The sequence below is a fragment of the Pongo abelii genome, chromosome 19, assembly GCF_028885655.2.
Source record: "Pongo abelii isolate AG06213 chromosome 19, NHGRI_mPonAbe1-v2.0_pri, whole genome shotgun sequence".
NCBI lineage: Eukaryota > Metazoa > Chordata > Mammalia > Primates > Hominidae > Pongo > Pongo abelii.
The window spans coordinates 65,335,953-65,355,194 of NC_072004.2; the positions used below are offsets into that span (position 1 = coordinate 65,335,953).

The 19,242-nt window shown below is 45.5% G+C and overlaps 2 protein-coding genes across 2 annotated transcripts in view; one reads left to right on the forward strand and one right to left on the reverse strand.

Annotated features, from left to right (window-relative positions):
• The first annotated feature begins 960 nt into the window (after positions 1–960).
• ANKRD40 (ankyrin repeat domain 40) lies at positions 961–15,662 on the forward strand. The gene is made up of 5 exons (XM_002827369.5): positions 961–1,336; positions 8,107–8,255; positions 8,947–9,432; positions 11,746–11,927; positions 12,718–15,662. The coding sequence occupies exons 1-5, from the start codon at positions 1,203–1,205 to the stop codon at positions 12,862–12,864; spliced, it is 1,098 nt and encodes a 365-aa protein (XP_002827415.1). The 5' UTR covers positions 961–1,202; the 3' UTR covers positions 12,865–15,662.
• Positions 15,663–17,154: 1,492 nt separating this feature from the next.
• The window catches only part of ABCC3 (ATP binding cassette subfamily C member 3), a 57,280-nt gene continuing 55,192 nt past the window's right edge, over positions 17,155–19,242 (reverse strand). Inside the window, exon 31 of the mRNA XM_024235337.3 lies at positions 17,155–17,766. Within this exon, the coding sequence (XP_024091105.1) occupies positions 17,658–17,766 (109 nt within the window). The 3' untranslated portion in view covers positions 17,155–17,657. The remainder of the gene's footprint in view (positions 17,767–19,242) is intronic.

The following is a 19,242-nucleotide window of genomic DNA, read 5'->3' on the forward strand; positions in this document are numbered from 1 at the left end:
CAAGAGACGGAAATGAAAACTCCATGCCTAAATTTATCCCTTCCTATTTCATCTCTCCTTGTTCAGGCCTTCCTCCCTTCCTCCCCAGGGCTATTTCCTTAATCCTGACCCCATCTGTAAAGTTCCATCCTGTGCCACATCGGAGGATCTCTTCAGGGCACCTGGGCTCAGCAAAACAATATTTCCTTGTTCTCCCACTGGGTATAAAACAGTGCCAACCGAGGCTCTGAGCCTCATTAGATAGATCGGGCAAGAAGTCAAGCAAAATGCTGTTTACATGTACACCACAGCTCTTCCCAGAGCACTTGGAATCAGGACCAGGACACCTCCAAAGCCTCTTTGGTGTTTTTCCTTTCTTTTCTCCTTATATGGCCTTCATGAAGAGTAACTAATTACAATCTGTAAGCAGTAATTACAGTTCATAAACTGTGAGCACAATATAAATATTTTTCCTGAAAGCCAGGTTAGAAGAAATCCTGTCTAAAATGAGATGTAAAACAACAACAATTGAAATAAATATTCTAACTGAATTGTCCCCAAGCACTGTCAAAAAGAAGAGTGCAATCTATCTCTGTAATAATGGGCGTATTATAGTAGGATCGTTTTCAGCCCATTCCCCCATCCTGCTGGGCAAGAATTGGCTCAGATAAGGAAAAGGAGCCAACCAAACTGGGGGAAAATAACAAAAAAACCCCAAATCCCAACAAAAAGAACCCACCAATTATTTTGGATGCCTGGTAAACAGCCTGCACCAGAGGATAAGGCTTTTCTGGCTCTCAACTATGCTTTTTTCTCTTTTCATGTGTCTTGTCCTCCTCCCTTGAAACTGCGGGGTGGGGAGGTCTAAAAATAGTCAATGAATCATGGCATATAATATTGTGCAGTAGTTACATAAACAGCCAGCCCGGGCGCCGGAGCCCCGGGTCGGAACGGAAAATATCTGGGTCAGGGTTGTCACACTGAATAGGGTCCCCCGGAGCCAGCCTTCGGGAGGCGCGGCCAGGGAGGAGGCCTGGGCCTGCGGGCCGGGAGCAGCAGGGGCGGCCCGCGGGAGGGAGCGGAAGTCCCGGGACGGGCGCGGGCAGAGGCGCGAGCAGGGCGGGCGAGCTCCGCGCTCCCTCCCCATGGCCGGGAGCGGGCCGCGGCGACGGCGGCGGCGCTGACAGGCCCCGGGCGGGGCGGGGGCCTGGGGCTGTGGGAAGATGAACGCCCTCCTAGAGCAGAAGGAGCAGCAGGAGAGGCTGCGGGAGGCCGCGGCCTTAGGGGACATTCGGGAGGTGCAGAAACTGGTGGAGAGCGGGGTGGATGTGAACTCCCAAAATGAGGTCAACGGCTGGTAAGTGGGGAGCGGGGGAGGCCTAGGGTCAGGGCAGCCGGTCCGAAGGCGTGGGGCAGTCAGTCGCGACCTGGGCCCAGCGCTGTCCCTGGACGCCTGGCTACGGCGAGGCCTGCCACCTCGGGCCCCCGAGATTGTGCCCTCTTGAGGCCAGCCCTGGCCCCCATGCCTCGTGCGGTCGGGAGCGCGTCCTGCCCAAATCCCGGCCCACGTGGTCCACTCGGGGCAGCGCCCACTGGGACTCTGGTGCCTTACCCCCTTCCCCCGCGCTCCCGGCTCACTTGGTCAGAGCGGTGCTGGAGGCAGTGATTCTCAGCGACTACGCGTTGGAGCTCACCCCAATTCGAGTGTTGAGTTAATTTGCCGTAGGTGCTTCTGGAGAACACATCTTGCAGAGCTAAAAGCATAAGCAACTGAGCAAATATGAGTTTTATAAACTAGCACGATTTCCTTAGCCAAGACCAGGAAAAAAAACCACATTTGCATCACCATTCTGCTTCTCTGTTGTTTCACTGCAACCGATTTGCTGCTGCTGCCTACAGTTGCCTGTTTGAGGGAAGACTCATTTGTTTATCCTATCAATTATTTTCTTTCTTTTCTTTTTTTTTTTGAGACAGGGTCTTGCCCTGTCGCCCAGGGTGGAGTGCAGTGGCATAGTCTCGGCTCACTGCAACTTCTACCTGCCTGGCTCAGGTGATCCTCCTGCCACAGCCTCCCAAATAGCTGGGAATACAGGCGCGTGCCCCCACACCCGGCTGTTTTTTTTTTTTTTTTTTTTTGGTATTTTTAGTAGAGATGGGGCCAGGTTGGTCTCAAACTCCTGGCCTCAAGTGATCCACCCGCCTCGGCCTCCAAAAGTGCTGGGATTACAGATGTAAGCCTACCGTTCCCGGCCAGTTTTCTTATTACAATTTCAAATACAGAATGTCACCTAAGACTTTAGATGTCTGCCTGCAGATTGAATTCTTCCCAATTAAATAAGGAGTCTCATCTTAAGATGTTGCTGGTGGTCAAAACATAAAGTTACTGAATGTGGCATTATTCCGCTCTCTGCATTTAAAATTAAAAATTTTGATTCAGGTAATGCTTAGCCAGACTATTTTGCTAGCTTAGAGTTAAAGTGAGTAGCACTTTGGGAGGCTGAGGTGGGCGGATCACGAGGTCAGGAGATCAAGACCATCCTGGCCAACATGATGAAACCCCGTCTCTACTAAAAATACAAAAATTAGCTGGGCGTGGTGGTGCACACCTGTAGTCTCAGCTACTTGGGAGGCTGAGGCAGGAGAATCACTTGAACCTGGGAGGCGGAGGTTGCAGTGAGCCAAGATTGTACCACTGCACTCCAGCCTGGGTGACAGAGCAAGACTCCACCTCAAAAAAAAAAAAAAAGTGAATTTACATTTTTTTTTTTAAGTGGAATCATCCATTTTGGAACTGAAAGGGACAATGGAGAGAGGCTCAACCCCAGAGAATAACTTGCCCTAGGCCACATAACTATTAATATGATAGCACCAGAACCATGGTTTCCAAACTGCCTCAAAAGTCTACCTGGACCCGGCGCGGTGGCTGATGCCTGTAATCTCAGCACTTTGGGAGGCCAAGGTGGGCAGATCACGATGTCAGGAGTTCGAGACCATTCTGGCCAACATGGTGAAACCCTGTCTCTACTAAAGATACAAAAGTTAGCTGGGGGTAGCGGCGTGTGCCTGTCATCCCAGCTACTTGGGATGCTGCAGCAGGAGAATCACTTGAACCAGGGAGTCGGAGGTTGCAGTGAGCCAAGATCACACCACTGCACTCCAGGCTGGCGGCAGAGCGAGACTCTGTCTCAAAAGAAAAAAAAAAAAGTCTGTCTTCCTGGTGGGACCTGGTGGCTCATGCCTGTAATCCCAGCACTTTGGGAGGCCAAGGCAGGAGGATCACTGGAGTCCAGAAGTTTGAGACCAGCCTGGGCAACATAGCGAGACCCCAGTCTCAAAAAAAAATTTTTTTCTACCTAATTTCCCTAAAGAAAACAGCCTGGACAGCTGTCCAGAAGGCCAGGAAACAGTGGATACTACCTTTTTGTTCTGTTTTTTTTTTACAGGTCTTTGTAAACTTGCTGTTGTGTATGTAACCTTTTCTCAGCATTCCTCTGGTTCAAAGCTGTGAATTACCATTTTGGCACTGGGAGGAGGTGTTGTATAGAAGGAGCCTGGTCTTTCCTGCAGGTTCACCTCCATTCCTGCCTAGCTATGGGACTTTGCCCGAGTTGCTTCATTTTCTACTTGTTCCAGAAGAGTATTGTGAGCCCTTAATGAGATGAAGCATAAAATAAATAGCTAACATTTATTGAACTTGCTTTGCAGCACAGATAGGATTCTTTTTTTTTTTTTTTTTTTTGAGATGGAGTCTCGCACTCTCGCCCAGGCTGGAGTGCAGTGGTGCCAGGTGCTATCTTGGCTGACTGCAAGCTCCGCCTCCCGGGTTCATGCTATTCTTCTGCCTCAGCCTCCTGAGTAGCTGGGACTACAGGCGCCCGCCACCACGCCCGGCTAGTTGTTTGTATTTTTAGTAGAGATGGGGTTTCACCGTGTTAGCCAGGATGGTCTCGATCTCCTGACCTTGTGATCCGCCTGACTCGGCCTCCCAAAGTTCTGGGATTACAGGCGTGAGCTACCGCGCCCGGCCAGCTCAGATAGGGTTCTAAGTGTTTTACATGTGTTAGCTTGTTCACAACTACCTGGGGACATAGTTATTGTTCTCTCCATTTACAGATGAAGAAACTGAGGCCCAGAAAGCGTAAGTCATTTCCTCACTTTGCACAGTGCCCCTTCCCAAGGTCATAGGATTGATAGTAACTAGTGGAGCCAGTAAACGAACCTGGTATCTGATTCCAGACCTACCCTCCTAAACACAATGTCTGCCCCATAGCAGGTGTTTAGTGAAGTGATTCTGAGGTAGCCTGAAGAGGCTTCTTATAGGTTTTTTTTTTTTGAGATGGAGTTTCACTCTTGTCACCCAGGCTGGAGTGCAATGCGTGATCTCGGCTCACTGCACCTCCACCTCCCGGGTTCAAGGGATTCTCCTGCCTCATCCTCCCAAGTAACTAGGATTACAGGTGTGTGCCACCATGCCTGGCTAATTTTTTGTATTTTTAGTAGAAATGGGATTTCACCATGTTAGCCAAGCTGGACTCGAACTCCTGACCTCAGGTGATCTGCCCACCTCGGCCTCCCAAAGTGCTGGGATTATAGGCGTGAGCCAACGCGCCCGGCCTCTTGTAGATTTAATTGGAGGAACTGTCTAATAGGCCCCTCAAACTCAACATGTCCAAGATTGAATTCCAAGTCTCCCCTCATCCCTCTACCACCTCAAGCCTGCTCCTCTGAGTCCTCAGCCTCTCAGGGGTGCTCAGGCCAGAACCCTTGGCACCCTGCTTGCCTCCTGCTTGCCTCCTGTCTTTCACAGCCGACATCCAGTCAGCCAATTCTATGAGCTCCACCTTCAGATACAGTCAGAATGTGACTACTTCTCACTAACCCTACAACTACACCTCTGGTACAAAGCCACCATTGTTTCTCTCGCTTGGATTATTACAATAGCCTCCTAGTAGTGTCCTTGCTCCTAAGCTTATATCATATAGTCTTCTTAATTAACACAGTGGTCAGAGGGATCCTGACTTAAAACGTAAGTCAGATCATTTCACTCTGCTCAAAAATGGCTCCTATCTCACTCAGTAAAAGCGTACAGGGTCCTACAATTTCTGCTTCCTGTCCCCACATCTTCCCTCCTTACCTCTGTGCTAATCTCATGGGATTTGCCCTTCTGCTTACCTTTTTCCCCTGACCTCCTTGCTTTCTCTGGAATACCAGACAGTCCTGATTCAAGATCTTTGCGTTTTGTCTTCCCACTCTCTTAAATGCTTTCCCTCCAGATACCACATGGTTTGCTTCCTCACCACCTTCAGCTTTTAGTTTAGATGTCACCTTCTTGGCAAGGCTTTTCCTGGGCCCTCAATTTAAAGTTGCACAATGCCCCTTTCCAACCTCTGGCATTCCCTAATGCCTTTCCCTGCTTTACTATTGCTGTCATACTTCATCACCACCTAGCGTACTGCGTGCTTTGCTTATTTATTTGCTGATGTCTGTTTCCTCTTCTGTAAAATGGGGGGAATGTTGACAATAGTATTACCTCATGGGTTTAGAGGATTAAATAAGTTAATACATGTAATGCCTTTAGAACAATGTCCAACATGTAAAGCGTTATACCTGTGTTAGCCATTGTTGTTATTTTCTTATTATGAAGCAATATGCTGGGTAATGGAATATAATGTTACCCTCAAAAAACGTACTCTCTTGCATTGCAAAGCAGAATGGTGACTGCTTTCAATTCTTAGTTGCTCAGTAATCACAATTTCAGCCCAATGAGTGATGCCCAGTTGATGAATGACACCCAGTGCCACAGGTCTGAAATAGTTTCTGACACTAATAAGATATTTTGACTGCAAATGTAAAGCTTAAGGAGTTGAAGTTCAAAGATAGAGTAATCTATCAATTAGATTGATCACTAATCATTCCCCTACATCAGTTGTAATTCAAGTGTCATGCATAACCCTTGGTTCATGAAGAACTTGAAAATATTACCTGGCTGCAGGGGCTCTGAGTTATGGCTGCCCAGAGCCACACAGCTCTGGACTGTAAATGATGATCACTAAGGCACAGGGCTGTGGGGGCCATGCTATGTTGACTTAACCCTGCTTTACATGGGTGGTAGTTTAGCAAGTTGGTTTGTCCCAGAGTCTCTCAGACCCACTGGTAGTAAATTACCTCCTTTACTCTCAAGCTTGCCATGAACAAGTGATCTACTACTAGCAAGTGAGCATTTTATTTCCAAAAGGGAGCATATTTTTCTCATCCTGCTTCATTCATTTTTGACGGCTCGCTTATCATTATAATTGTTCACTTTTTAAGCCTGTGCCACAGACATCCACACACAAACACGCTCAAGGTTGCAGTTTGGCCAGAATCAAGGGTAGATTGGATCCTTCTACTTCAAGCAAGGTCCACTTTATCCTTAGTTTACTCATTCGGTACTTTTTTTTTTCAGACGGAGTCTTGCTGTGTTGCCCAGGCTGGAGTGCAGTGGCGCAATCTTGGCTCACTGCAACCTCCGCCTCCTGGGTTCAAGCAATTCTCCTGCCTCAGCCTCCCCAGTAGCTGGGATTACAGACGTGCACCATCACACTAATTTTTGTATTTTTAGTAGAGATGGAGTTTCACCCTATTGGGCAGGCTGGTCTCAAACTCCCGACCTCAAGTGATCCACCTGCCTTGGCCTCCCTAAGTGCTGGGATGACAGGTGTGAGCCACCGCGCCTGGCCCATTCAGTAAATATTAATTAATACATGCCAAGCAAACACTTCCTTGCCTTCAGGGAGCTTGATCAAGACTCTTCTCTCCCAAACTTAATAAGACTCTTATTTTTCCCAAATTAGCAATAATTTTGTCATTGCATCATGGAATACACCTTAAAGGAACCTGGATAATCTAATTCTAATGAACCATAATGTAGAATGTCACTCTGAGACATCAATGGAATTGCTCCCAGCCAGCCAGACATGCTAACTTTCTGTAAGTTACTAATGTTAAGCCCAGGGCAAATCAGCTTTTTCCTGGAATCATATAAACTTTCCAGATAATTATACTTCCCAGGTTAGTGAACTAACCTTCACTATTGAACATTTGTTCTAATCTTCATTTCTGTATTTAGCTATAAGAGCTCTGAAGATATTTATCTCAGTTCAATTAGACAGTTGGTGAAAGAAGACATTTCAAAACACAGGGGCGAAAAGTATTTTCCTTCCATAATATACAGTCAGCTTTGGCACCTAGGGATGGATTTAGTTGCTCTGAATCTTTCATTTCTGTTAAGATGGAGTTTTTGCTGGCATGCTAATTATGTTTCTGTACAGTATTAAAATAGTAGCCCTTCAGAGTGTGCAGAATTGCTTCCTCTGTGTACAGTATTGGGTGATTAGTTTTACTTAAATGAGTCTTATATGTTAGAAGAACCTGTTCTTGAAGAATTTTGGTTGTTGATGTATATTTTTTAAGTACCTCAGGAATTAAAGTATGTGTGCAGTGCCTTATGTTTACGCAGATGAGGATATGTTTGTAGCCTTCTGGAGAGAACTAGAGAAGCCAACTTTTTAAAAATGGAAATTTGGAAATCCTTTGTGTGTGTGTTAAGGAAAGAAAAGTAAGAACGAAAAAGAAAGTGAGCAACTGGGATTCAGACAAGAATATCTGCTGTCATAATAATAATTTAAGTGACAGAGCAAGCTGCTGATAGGAGATGGTTGTTAGCCTGATAATATTGAATCTTCAGGTGGCATGTGAAGTGAGTTTCCATAGTCCCTGAAAAGGAATATAGCAATAGAAAAATATGTTTCAGAGACTGAGATGATCTAATGAGCGGTACTGATAGAGTATACTCCACGGTATCATTGGAGTTAGCCAGCCAGTGAGCTTACCTTCTGGAAGCTATTGAAATTAAAACTCCTAGGTTAAGTTAGTTTTTCTCAGGAGCCAGAAATGAAATTTAAAAACAAAATTTAAGCATATTAAATATTTTGATCATCGGCTTTGTGAAAAGTTGAGATTACCAGCCTGATTACCTGGTTCTAGCTGAACTCTAACAGGCTTGTGTATACATTATTTACTAATGTTTAGAATCTGAAATCCAAAATCACTTCTCCTCTTTTTCAATCATTCTTTTCTTTGGTACAGGACTTGTTTACACTGGGCATGTAAACGAAACCATGGTCAGGTGGTCTCTTACCTGTTAAAATCAGGAGCTGACAAAGAAATTCTTACCACAAAAGGAGAAATGCCAGTCCAGTTAACATCAAGGAGAGAAATCAGGAAGATTATGGGAGGTGAGTCTGTGTTTGGGGGAACTTTTGATTTTGTCAGACGCATTGAAGACTTGTGGTATTATTGGCTACATTCTTAATGCTGGTCAAACAACTGCTCTATTTCTTTTTTTTTTTTTTCTTTTTTCGAGATGGAGTTTAGCTCTTGTTGCCCAGGCTGGAGTGCAGTGGCGTGATCTCAGCTCACCACAACCTCTGCCTCCCAGGTTCAAGTGATTCTCCTGCCTCAGCCTCCTGAATAGCTAGGATTACAGGCATGTGCCACCACGTCTGGCTAATTTTGTATTTTTAGTAGAGACGGGATTTCACCATGTTGGTCAGGCGGGTCTCAAACTCCCGACCTCAGGTGATCGCCAGCCTCAGCCTCTCACAGTGCTGGGATTACAGGCATGAGGGCACCGCTCCCGGCGACTGTTCTATTTCTGAAAGCAAATTACTGTGCCAAGATAGTAATTCCAGGTTGTTTCTGGGGAGGTCAGCATTGTAAGGTTTTATTTTTTTATTTGTAAAATTTAAGATAATGATAAAAATGGTAATCATAAACCTAATGAAGTATTCTTTTTTCTTCTGACCTGAACCTGACCAGTGTCACATACCAAAAGACACCACTTCCAAAAGACACCACTTCCAAAAGACACCTTGTTTTGATAATTTTGAAAGGACTGTGTAAATGTTCTGTTTTCTTCTTTTTAAGTGGAAGAAGATGATGATGATGATGACAACCTCCCCCAGCTGAAGAAGGAGTCAGAACTGCCCTTTGTTCCCAACTATTTGGCCAACCCAGCCTTCTCTTTTATCTATACACCCACAGCAGAGGATTCAGCCCAGATGCAGAATGGGGGCCCCTCCACACCCCCTGCATCACCCCCTGCAGATGGCTCACCTCCATTGCTTCCCCCTGGGGAACCTCCCCTGTTAGGGGCCTTTCCCCGGGACCACACCTCTTTGGCACTAGTTCAGAATGGTGATGTGTCGGCCCCCTCTGCCATACTCAGAACACCAGAAAGCACAAAACCGGGTCCTGTTTGTCAGCCACCAGTGAGTCAGAGCCGCTCCCTGTTTTCTTCTGTCCCGTCCAAGCCACCAATGTCTCTGGAGCCTCAAAATGGGACGTATGCAGGACCAGCACCAGCATTCCAGCCATTTTTCTTCACTGGAGCATTTCCATTTAATATGCAAGGTAACCCCTCATCAGCAAACAGCCTCTGCAACAGGGTAGTTGCTGTCCAGAGGGGTGGGATTTAATGAGGTATTCTGGGTATAATTACAAACTTACAGAAATGTTACATGACTAATATAAGGAACTCCCTTTACTCAAATTCACAAATTGTTTACCTTTTGCCCTTTTACCCTGATACCCTTCAGTATTGTTTCCATTATATCTTTGCTAAGAACAAGGATATTCTCTCTTTTTTTTATTGAGACGTAGCTTTGCCCTGTCACCCAGGCTGGAGTGCAGTGGTGTGATCTTGGCTCACTGCAACCTCTGCCTCCCAGGTTCAAGCGATTCTTCTGCCTCAGCCTCCCAAGTAGCTGAGATTACAGAAGCATGCCACCATGCCTGGCTAATTTTTTTTTTTTTTTTTGTATTTTTAGTAGAGATGGGTTTCACCATGTTGGCCAGGCTGGTCTCAAACTCCTGACCTTAAGTGATCCACCTGCCTCAGCCTCCCAAAGTGCTGAGATTATAGGTGTGAATCACCACACCCAGCTGGATATTCTCTTATATAACTACAGTACAAATGACCAAATTTGAGAAATGTAATCTTGAGCTAATGCTGTTCTGTAATCCATAGACCATGTTTAAATTTTGTCAGTTGTCTCAACCATTGCCTTTTGTATTCCCTCATCTACTATACGTACTGTCTGTACTATTACAGAAATAGTACTATCTGTACTATTGATATCTATCTGGACTATCTGTACTCCTTTGCCCCCTGCACCCTGCCCAGGATCATACGTTGCATGTAGTTATCACGTCGTTGTAGTTTCCTTTAATCTGGAATCTTTACCCTTTATCATTTTTGATCTTGATCTTTTTGAAGAGTCCAGGCCAATTATTTTTGTGGGATATGATTTTCTATAATTCTTTCTCTACTTATTAGTTGGTATTTTACTGTAAAGAAGGGCTTTTCCTTCTCCTTCATTCATATCAGTATTGACTCATCTATTCTTATTTTATTCAGTGGGTTATAATCTGTTACTATCGTTTTTTAATTATTCAAATTATCCCAGATTTGGCCAGTGGGAGCCCCTTGAAGCTAGTTCTTATGTCCCTTGCACGTGTCTTCATTGTTCTTGGAGCACTGCCTTACTTTCTGGGGCAGCAAGATGTTCCAGGCTCATAGCATAACTTTTCCTGCCCCAACCCTGGAATCAGTCATTTCTCCAAGAAGCCCTGGTTCTTTTTGGTGGAGAATGGTATTTAGGGCACACAGCAAACTTACCTCCCACTTGGGCCCACTGAGAATGGTATTCAGACGCCAGGATGTGGGCACTAGGTGTCCTCATTGCTATAGGTATATCATTTCTTCTGGGCCCGTTGAGAGGACGTAGCCAGGAAAGATATCAATATTTCTCTATGTATATCTTTTTAAAATATTAAAAACCACAAGTTCATCCTGATTCTTCCAAATCCAGTCAAACACCATAGGGTGCAGCTAGTCTTACTTTTCCTTTTTTCCTAGAAGTAACTCTCTCACTTCCTGTTTTTGAGGAGTTACTACTGTAGGTGCTAACAGTGACCTGGGGTGCCACAAGGGATTCATATACAGGGAACAAAGCAGAACTGCCAAATGTACAGGGTGCTTGACTCAGGCTGTCTTGGCAGCCAGGTTCAGAATAAAGGAGCAGATTGCTTAGATCCCAGACCTATGAATAATAAGCCATGAAGGTGTGCTACATTCAAATCATGAAGGTGTGCTACATTCAAATCAAGTTATACTTCAGCTTTTATTAGTAGCTTGTCATTTGGCTCTTTTACTGTCTTTTTTGCAAGGAGTTTCATATTTTACAAATACCTTTAGGTCCATAATTGTTAAATCTTTTTAGGGTAACTCACATCCTGCCCATGCCTTCTTTACAATCTTCTTCCCCCTTCCCCTGTTCATGTATAGTTTGATACCCAAACCTGTTCTTAAGACTTTGCCTCCTTAATTCCAATGGCAGAAGTAAATTATCCTTCTACATAGCTCCAATGGCAGAAGTAAATTATCCTTCTACATAGCTGGAATGGTTTCCCCTGCCTTGCTCTTACTTTGTGAACCATAGCCTTAGAAGTACGGACAACAATGCAGGAAACTGCCCCAGCATAGGCAGAACTGGTCCTGAGCAAACCCTGCTGGCTGCACTTGGTTTTCCCACCAAACAGGTCTGTTAATCATGCACAGACCTTTGGCATGATTAAGTATAACCATCTTCTGGAAAAGGTCTTAAACAACATAGGCTGTGCTGTGCCAGAACTATTCATTAACATTTCTCCTTTTTTTTCTAGAGCTGGTACTCAAGGTAAGAATTCAGAACCCATCTCTTCGAGAAAATGATTTCATTGAAATTGAACTGGACCGACAGGAGCTCACCTACCAAGAGTTGCTCAGAGTGTGTTGCTGTGAGCTGGGTGTTAATCCAGATCAAGTGGAGAAGATCAGAAAGTTACCCAATACTCTGTTAAGGAAGGTAAGAAAAGTCTGTTAAACATGAATGGCTGCTTTTTGCATTTGAAAAATACCTAGCTCCCTCCTTGGTTATATGAGGTAGTTGAGGGAATAAACAAAGAATAGAAAAGGAGCAAAGAGTGATTTTCCAAATGTAATCATTTCCTTCTATTGAGTCTATAGAGACACTGGCTTTTTTTTTTTTTTTTTTTTTTGGCAAGTCAAGTGAAGCAGTGGAGTGGAGAAGGAACAAAGACATCTGTAACTGGTGTTTGGCCAGTTACAGTCTTACAAACTAGTTGCATTCAGACCAGCCACACTGGCATTTTTGGAAGTTGATACCAGAGAGAGGTTTCTGAATTATCATTCATGTGTTCCTATTTTCAGTTTCTGTAGTGATCTGTGAGGATTAACTTAGTGCACTACTAGATGTGCCTTCTGTTTTACAAGTGAAGGACCAAGTTCCGTTACAGAGCAAAGCCACATAGATGCATGTGTGATCCTTCATACATCTCTGGGTTTTTGACATCAGGCTTCTGGCTTCTCAGGGCACCTGGGAAACATCTGTGCATTGCCTCTCCTTTCGCGGTGTGTGCTCATGCTGTCGCAGCTGCTGAGCTGTTTTTAAGGACTTCCACTTTGCAACCCAATCATCCTGGGGCCTTAGTTGCACTATCACTGACTTAGCCTGCCACAGGGATTTTTTTTTTCTTCTAGGTTTTGAAATAAGACAAGATACTGGTATCAATACAGTGCACCAAACATGGAGACAAGTGGCTCCTGTTAATCTGTTTAACGTATTTTTGTTTTAGGACAAGGATGTTGCTCGACTCCAAGATTTCCAGGAGCTGGAACTGGTTCTGATGATAAGTGAAAATAATTTTCTGTTCAGAAATGCTGCATCCACACTGACTGAAAGGCCTTGCTATAACAGGAGAGCTTCAAAACTGACTTACTAATGCAGCAGGGATTTTTATCACTGAATATTATGACAGTGTGCATCACCTCTGGGCCAAGGACAAGCCATTGATCTAAATGCCTCGGATGCCCGGGAGGGCCTCTGGTGCCACTGCATAGTATATACTAACATCATTCTGCCAAGGTAGGAAGCCCCTGACCCCCAAGCAGCGGTGCCACTCTTCCAAGCCTCTTGGTGCACAATAAACCTATTGCTTGAAGCTTTGAACAGCTGAGAAGTGGTCTGGAGAGGCAGAAGCTGAAGGTTCTATATCCAGTGTGTTTTATGTCCAGAATGTAAGAGAGTTGTCTAAGCAGAAGCTGAGAGAGAGCGGAGCCTATTTCTAGCCACTCCTGTTGACAGTGCACCTGAAGGGCCAGGATGCGTTTTTCTTGGTGTTGCATGCTTACAACTCTCCTGACATTGGGAACTTATGGGAGAGAAAGACTGGGGAAAGCACAGATACTGGACAGATGGATTCTAGTGTGGGGAAAGCACAGATACTGGACAGATGGATTCTAGTGTGACTTGTGACTGTGAGGTTTCCTATAACATATTTATAAATGTTACTCAGGTTAAAAGTATTTAAGAATACAGTTAACTAATTGTAAATATGCTGTTAACCAAAAGAGCTTTCCCTCCCTCACTTTTTGCTTTGTAAACACTCATGACTGCTTCTGTCTCTCGAGTCGTCTCTGCATTAACTCCCCTTCATGGTCACTAGAGGGCTCTCTGATGCCTTCTAAAAGAGCAACTGCTTTTTTACAATGCCCCCCACCCCCACCCCGCCCATAGAGACAGGGTCTCACTATGTGGCCCAGGCTGGTCTCAAACTTCTGGCCTCAAGTGATCCTCCTGTCCTTGGCCTCCCAAAGTGCTGGGATTACAGGTGTGAGCCACTGCACCCAGCCCACTTTTTTTTTACTCTGAAGCGATTCCAGTCATCTGTGTGTGTAACTGCATCCTATGAGAAGAGCACAAATATTGCTATTCCATGTTCTCCACTTTCATTTTCCACTACAAATGAAAAGCAATTTTTGAGACTGAATCTGTTGCTATTTTAAAGGTTATTGTGGGAAACTGAGCTAAAGGAGTTAGCATCTTTATTTTTGTATCAAAGATAAAGGTTATTTTGAAATTATTAGGATTTTTACACAATTCTGAAATCTGTTGCTTTTGTAAACAAATTGTTTGATCTTAGTGATCCCCCGACTACTACCACCAATTCACTTCACAAAGTCAGTTATGAGTCTACCAGACTTGGTTCTGAAAAATAGAAACAAAACACCTGATTACACTCTGGAGTATGGAATAGGAATTTTTTAAAAGAATGCATTCAAGGATTCTTTTCCTTTCCTTCAGTGTCATTAATGTTAAAAGAACAGCCACTGTTTTGTTGAAACAAACAGCTTAACTTCAGAAATAAGAACTAGCACACTTAGACAAACAGGAGAGCAGGGGTTTGAAGCCAGCTATCGAAGAGCATCCCTGCTGTCTTAAGAAGCTTTTTCCCCATAGTGCCTATAGTTTCCAAAGAAACTCAACTTCCTAACTGTGTTAACTTAATTTTATTAGAACACTACAGTTGAGTGAGAACGTGCAGAAGATGTCAACGGAAGAGAATGTTGTGCTTAGATAATGGCCTCCTGCTGCTGCCTAAATGCTGAAATGAGGTTGAGATGTTTTTCAAGGCTAACTTCATGGAATCATTCTGTTTAGTGACTTAATTGTATCCCACCAATTACTGCTGGTGACTCACTCACCCTTGTACAGTGTTTGCATAGCAGAGTGAAGGTTACTTATTACCCTCTTTCTCTCAAGTGCTTTAAAGAAGAAACCTTCCTTGTGTTTCTTTTTTTTTTTTTTTTTTTTTGAGACGGAGTCTTGCTTTGTTGCCCAGGCTGAAGTGCAGTGGCATAATCTCAACTCACTGAAACCTCCGCCTCCCGGGTTCAAACGATTCTCCTGCCTCAGCCTCCCAAGTAGCTGGGATTACAAGCATGTGCCACCATGCCCAGCTAATTTCTGTATTTTAGTAGAGACAAGGTTTCACCATGTTGGCCAGGCTGGTCTCGAACTCCTGGTCTCAAGTGATCCACCTGCCTTGGCCTCCCAAAGTGCTCGATTACAGGTGTGAGCCACCCCGCCCAGCCCCTCCCTTGTGTTTCAACCAATCGGAAGTGAATTTAACTAGATGTAGTAACCTTTTTTTCTTTGCTTCTAAAAAAGTTACAGTTTACTGATAAAGTCTGGTTCTATCCTAGAGGAAATAAATTCACTATTAATTCATGTCTTAAGTTACTTGGGTTAAAACACTTTCAGCCACCCAGATTAATTAAAGTGGAGCAGTGGAGGCCTGTGGCTGGGAGATGGCCTCCAGAGGAGCAGCTGCAGGGCATGTTCTGGGCTTAGCGACAGAGGCAAGCAAGGGACTGGTGTCTCTGGTGAGAGGTGGGTTTGATGTATCTCTGCCCTATGCTGGTCTCTCTTCTCCTTTATAAAATCCTCTGTGGTCAACTGACTGCTGCGTATCGCAGTGGAATAAGACTGCACAGTTGCTGGTAGGTGAGTTTAAAGTCTTAATCTATGCATTCAGAGAAATATTTTTATATGCTTTGTGTAATTTATAATAAGGATTTTTTTTTTAGCTTTGTTAACTGTGAATTCACCCCTCCTCCTCCACTGCATATTTAAAGCATGTGTTCACACTGTGTGTAAACATTCACTGAAGATTTTTTCTTTGTGCATTGCTGACTGTTCAAACATAACAAGTATTATTAAAATTAAATATTAACTGACCGATCCTATACGCCTTCATTTTGGCTTCCTAAACAGCACTATAGTTCTAATCATAGGGGGTTCAAATTGTTGGACAGTCCCAGAGACCAGAAGCTCTGGAGGAAAATTAGAAGGGCCCTCTCTCCACCTGAGCCTCCTCCACATCCCGCTCATACCCTGTCAGTAGCACCTGGGGACGGATATTTTGTGTGGCGTCTTTCCTTCCAGTTCACAGCAGTCAGCTTCATTTCCCTGGAGTAGCTGAGCCAGTTAGATGGAGGTCATCCCCTATTAACCACATTTTTTGATTATCCTATTTACTTTACCCAACTGAGCCTCTCCTTTGGGTTGTCAGCACCTGTCAGGGCCTCAATGAGCTCAGAAGCAAACTCCCAAGACAGGAGAGGAAACACAGCCTTACACTTCCAGATCTTTAGCTGAGACTGATGCTGAATGAGTCTGCTTTTCTTTTGGTTCAGGCCAGCTAGCACCTCACAAAGCAGACGTCAAGCCAAATTGGCCTAATAAATCAGAGAGCATAGCAGAGGCCTTTTCTTAGCACCAAGGAGAGGCAGAATAATTTGGGCATTTGTGCTTTCATACTTGCTTTATCACAAGGATGGAAGTCATCTTCCATATACTCATAAACATCCTGGGCAGAAACAGCCTGCCAAAAAAATGCGATTAACCTTTAACAAATGGTCCTGCAGCACAGGCTGACCCAGAGCATATAGAAAAAACCAATCAAAGGATCCACCTCCATCCATATCTACTGCAAGCCATTTAGGGTTGGGGAGAAAACCATCATCACCCACAGCCACTCACATCATACCAAGACAAAGATAGAGGAAATGAGAGCGAGACAGAGGAGACCAGAACACTTAGGAACAAGGAGAAGAGATCCATTCCAAATAGAAGGCCTGTGCCAGGTGGACTCTGACCTGCAGAAAAGAAACTCTTTGTTGGCTTGCTCAAGAAAACAAATTTAATTCACCCCTCACATCTTGTCTGCCAACCTGGGAGTGTGGGTGGCTTCTCTCTGGGCAGGAGGTGGCCTCTCAGCTTCTTTGTGCTCACACATTCAGCTTTGGCTAGACTGAGGAAAATGAATGACTTGCAGGCCTCACTGGTTATAGGAACTGTCTGGAACAGGCTTCGAAATGAGCAAGGAAGTAACAGCATCATGCACTTCGCAGTCCCTAGAGAAACAGGCGTAGAGGGCTGAGGGATGACATGAACGTGGAGGTGTTCACAGCAGCTTTCCCAAGAGGCCCCAGGTCAGATTTCAGGGCCTTTCTCACCTTTTTACAATATCTGCACAGCAGAGCAGGAGCTACTGGCAATTACCCAGGGAATTTTGGCTGTGAAGGCAATATTTGCAGCCAAGAGCTCTTGGGTCTGAAGTTCAGGTAACTACAACCATGTACATGTGTAGAAAATCTTCCTCTTGGCCTCCTCCAAAGATCCTAATCCCCAAACCTTGTGAACAAGTGCAAAAAGACTAGTGTGTATATATTGTTGACCATGTAGTTTTATTTCATCAGTACTCCCATTTTTAATGAATTCAGGCAGCACCCCAGAGTACAGGACTAAGTTCCTAGGGGTGGCCTGACCCAGCAGCTGTCTTCTGTTCCAGGAGGAAAAAGCTTTTTATTAAAAAACAGAAACTAAACTTTAGAAAATATGAAAAATCAGAGGGAGGACAGAGGTCATTTCATAAAATCGTTATTTGAAAACAGTGCAGTGTGCAAATAACACTCGGTTGGGAATCAGGAGACCGGGGACTAGTCTAACTGGCTCAAACTAGCTGTGACCTTAGGCATGTCATTCACCACTTGGGGCTCATTTCCTCATCTAAAGCATTCAGCACAGTTAACCCTGCAAGGCACTTTACAGGTGCAAAATCTTAAGGTGCCCCCAGTGTTTGCCATCAAGTCCATTCTGCGGCCATATTTGGTGTGATTTCCTTCCTGATGAAAACCAGGAAAGGCCAGGAGGAAATCTCAGGAATATATTTTAGGCAAGTCCAGCATCTCTGGCCATCCCGTAGAAGATGCCTCTAGCTGCAATGAGGTTGGCTGGAGAATCAAATTCAGCTACTACTCCTTTGTCCAGGACCAGGACCCTAGTCAAAAAAGAGAGAAGTGGTCAGGTTTCCATCAGCCCCGACATGGTCACATCGTCTAATCCTGCTCTTCTGGGTACTTGCTGAGGCCCACAGTGACATGCGAACCCACCCAACACAGCCGCCGCACCACATGTGCACACTTGCAAGGCTGGTTATTTTAGCCATTCTGTTCTGGCAAGTGAAGCGGTTTCTGGGATCAAACACAAGGTCCTATTCATCTCTGCTAGTCGGGGCTCTGAAAACCTTCCCTAATGAGCCCTTCCTCTTGCCGGGGTCACAGGACTTCAGCAGGCTGTGCGCAGGGAGCCACAGGCCTGTGCGCTGGGCTCTGTGCACATCCATCTGCTTTGTGTCAGCTCACAAAAGCACACAGCAGGAAACCAGCTGCAGTGAGGCTGACACTGGAATCTGGGGCTTGGGCTGCAAATCTGGTGGCGGCTGCTGCTGCTGCTGCTGCTGCTGCTGCTGCTGTTGTTGCTGCTGCTGCTGCTGCTCGGTGGGTCTCCAGCTCACACACAAACAGCCAGGCCTGGGCCCAGGATTAGAATCTCCCACCAACCACTCACTGGGTGCACCTGGTACAAGGCCAGTGGGCTGGCTCCACCAGGGTATGGCAGGAGGGGAAAGGGCTCTCCCCAGCCTGGAGAAGTGCTCCTCCATGGGAGGGGGCTGACTGCATTCTGATTCTCAGCCTACTGGACTCACAGATGTGTCCTGAGAAGGACTGTGTCTGTGACATCACTGCCTGGCCACCGCCCCCCAATCCCAACGCTGACTCCAAAATCAAGGTCTTCAGTGGCTTTTGATTGCTCTTGGGTAAGGACTGAATGCTCTCCCATGGTCCTCAAAGTGCAGCAGAGTGCGGCCTGTTCTCCACCCCCGTCTTGGTTCTACTGCCTCCCTCCCATGCACTCCAGCCTCCTGTACCCTCCTGCCTTGGGGCATGTGTTATATCCTTTACCTGCAATTTTCAGCTCACTCCCTACCTTATTGCCCCACCTCCATCCTCCAACTCTTACTCATTCTTTCAGGCCTGGCTGGTGCATCCCTTCCTTAGAGGAGAAAGTGCCCTGGCCACCCTGTGTGGATAGCCTTTTTCTGGCCTGCACACACAGGCCTTTGCTTCCTTCCTGTGGGCCCTATTTACACATGATTATTTGATTAATTTCTGCCTGTTCCAGTAGAATGAATGAACTCCCAACCTCCAAGGTCCATCCAAGCCCCCGACCCTAGGGCTGCTGGTGAACGAAACAGTTTTGGTTAGGCCTGGGAACAGGTCCTCTCAGTCCAGCCCTGTCCCTCCTCCAAACCCAGGGCTCAGCACTTCCTGCCCACCCTCCCTTCTCCCAGTGGGGTCCTAAATGGGAGTGGGGGGTGAGGGTAGGAGAGGGATGGAACAGACAGAGGGTAGCATCAGGCATTCTCAGCTCGGCTCCCAAGACACTGCTGGCTGCATGGGGGCACTTCCAAGAG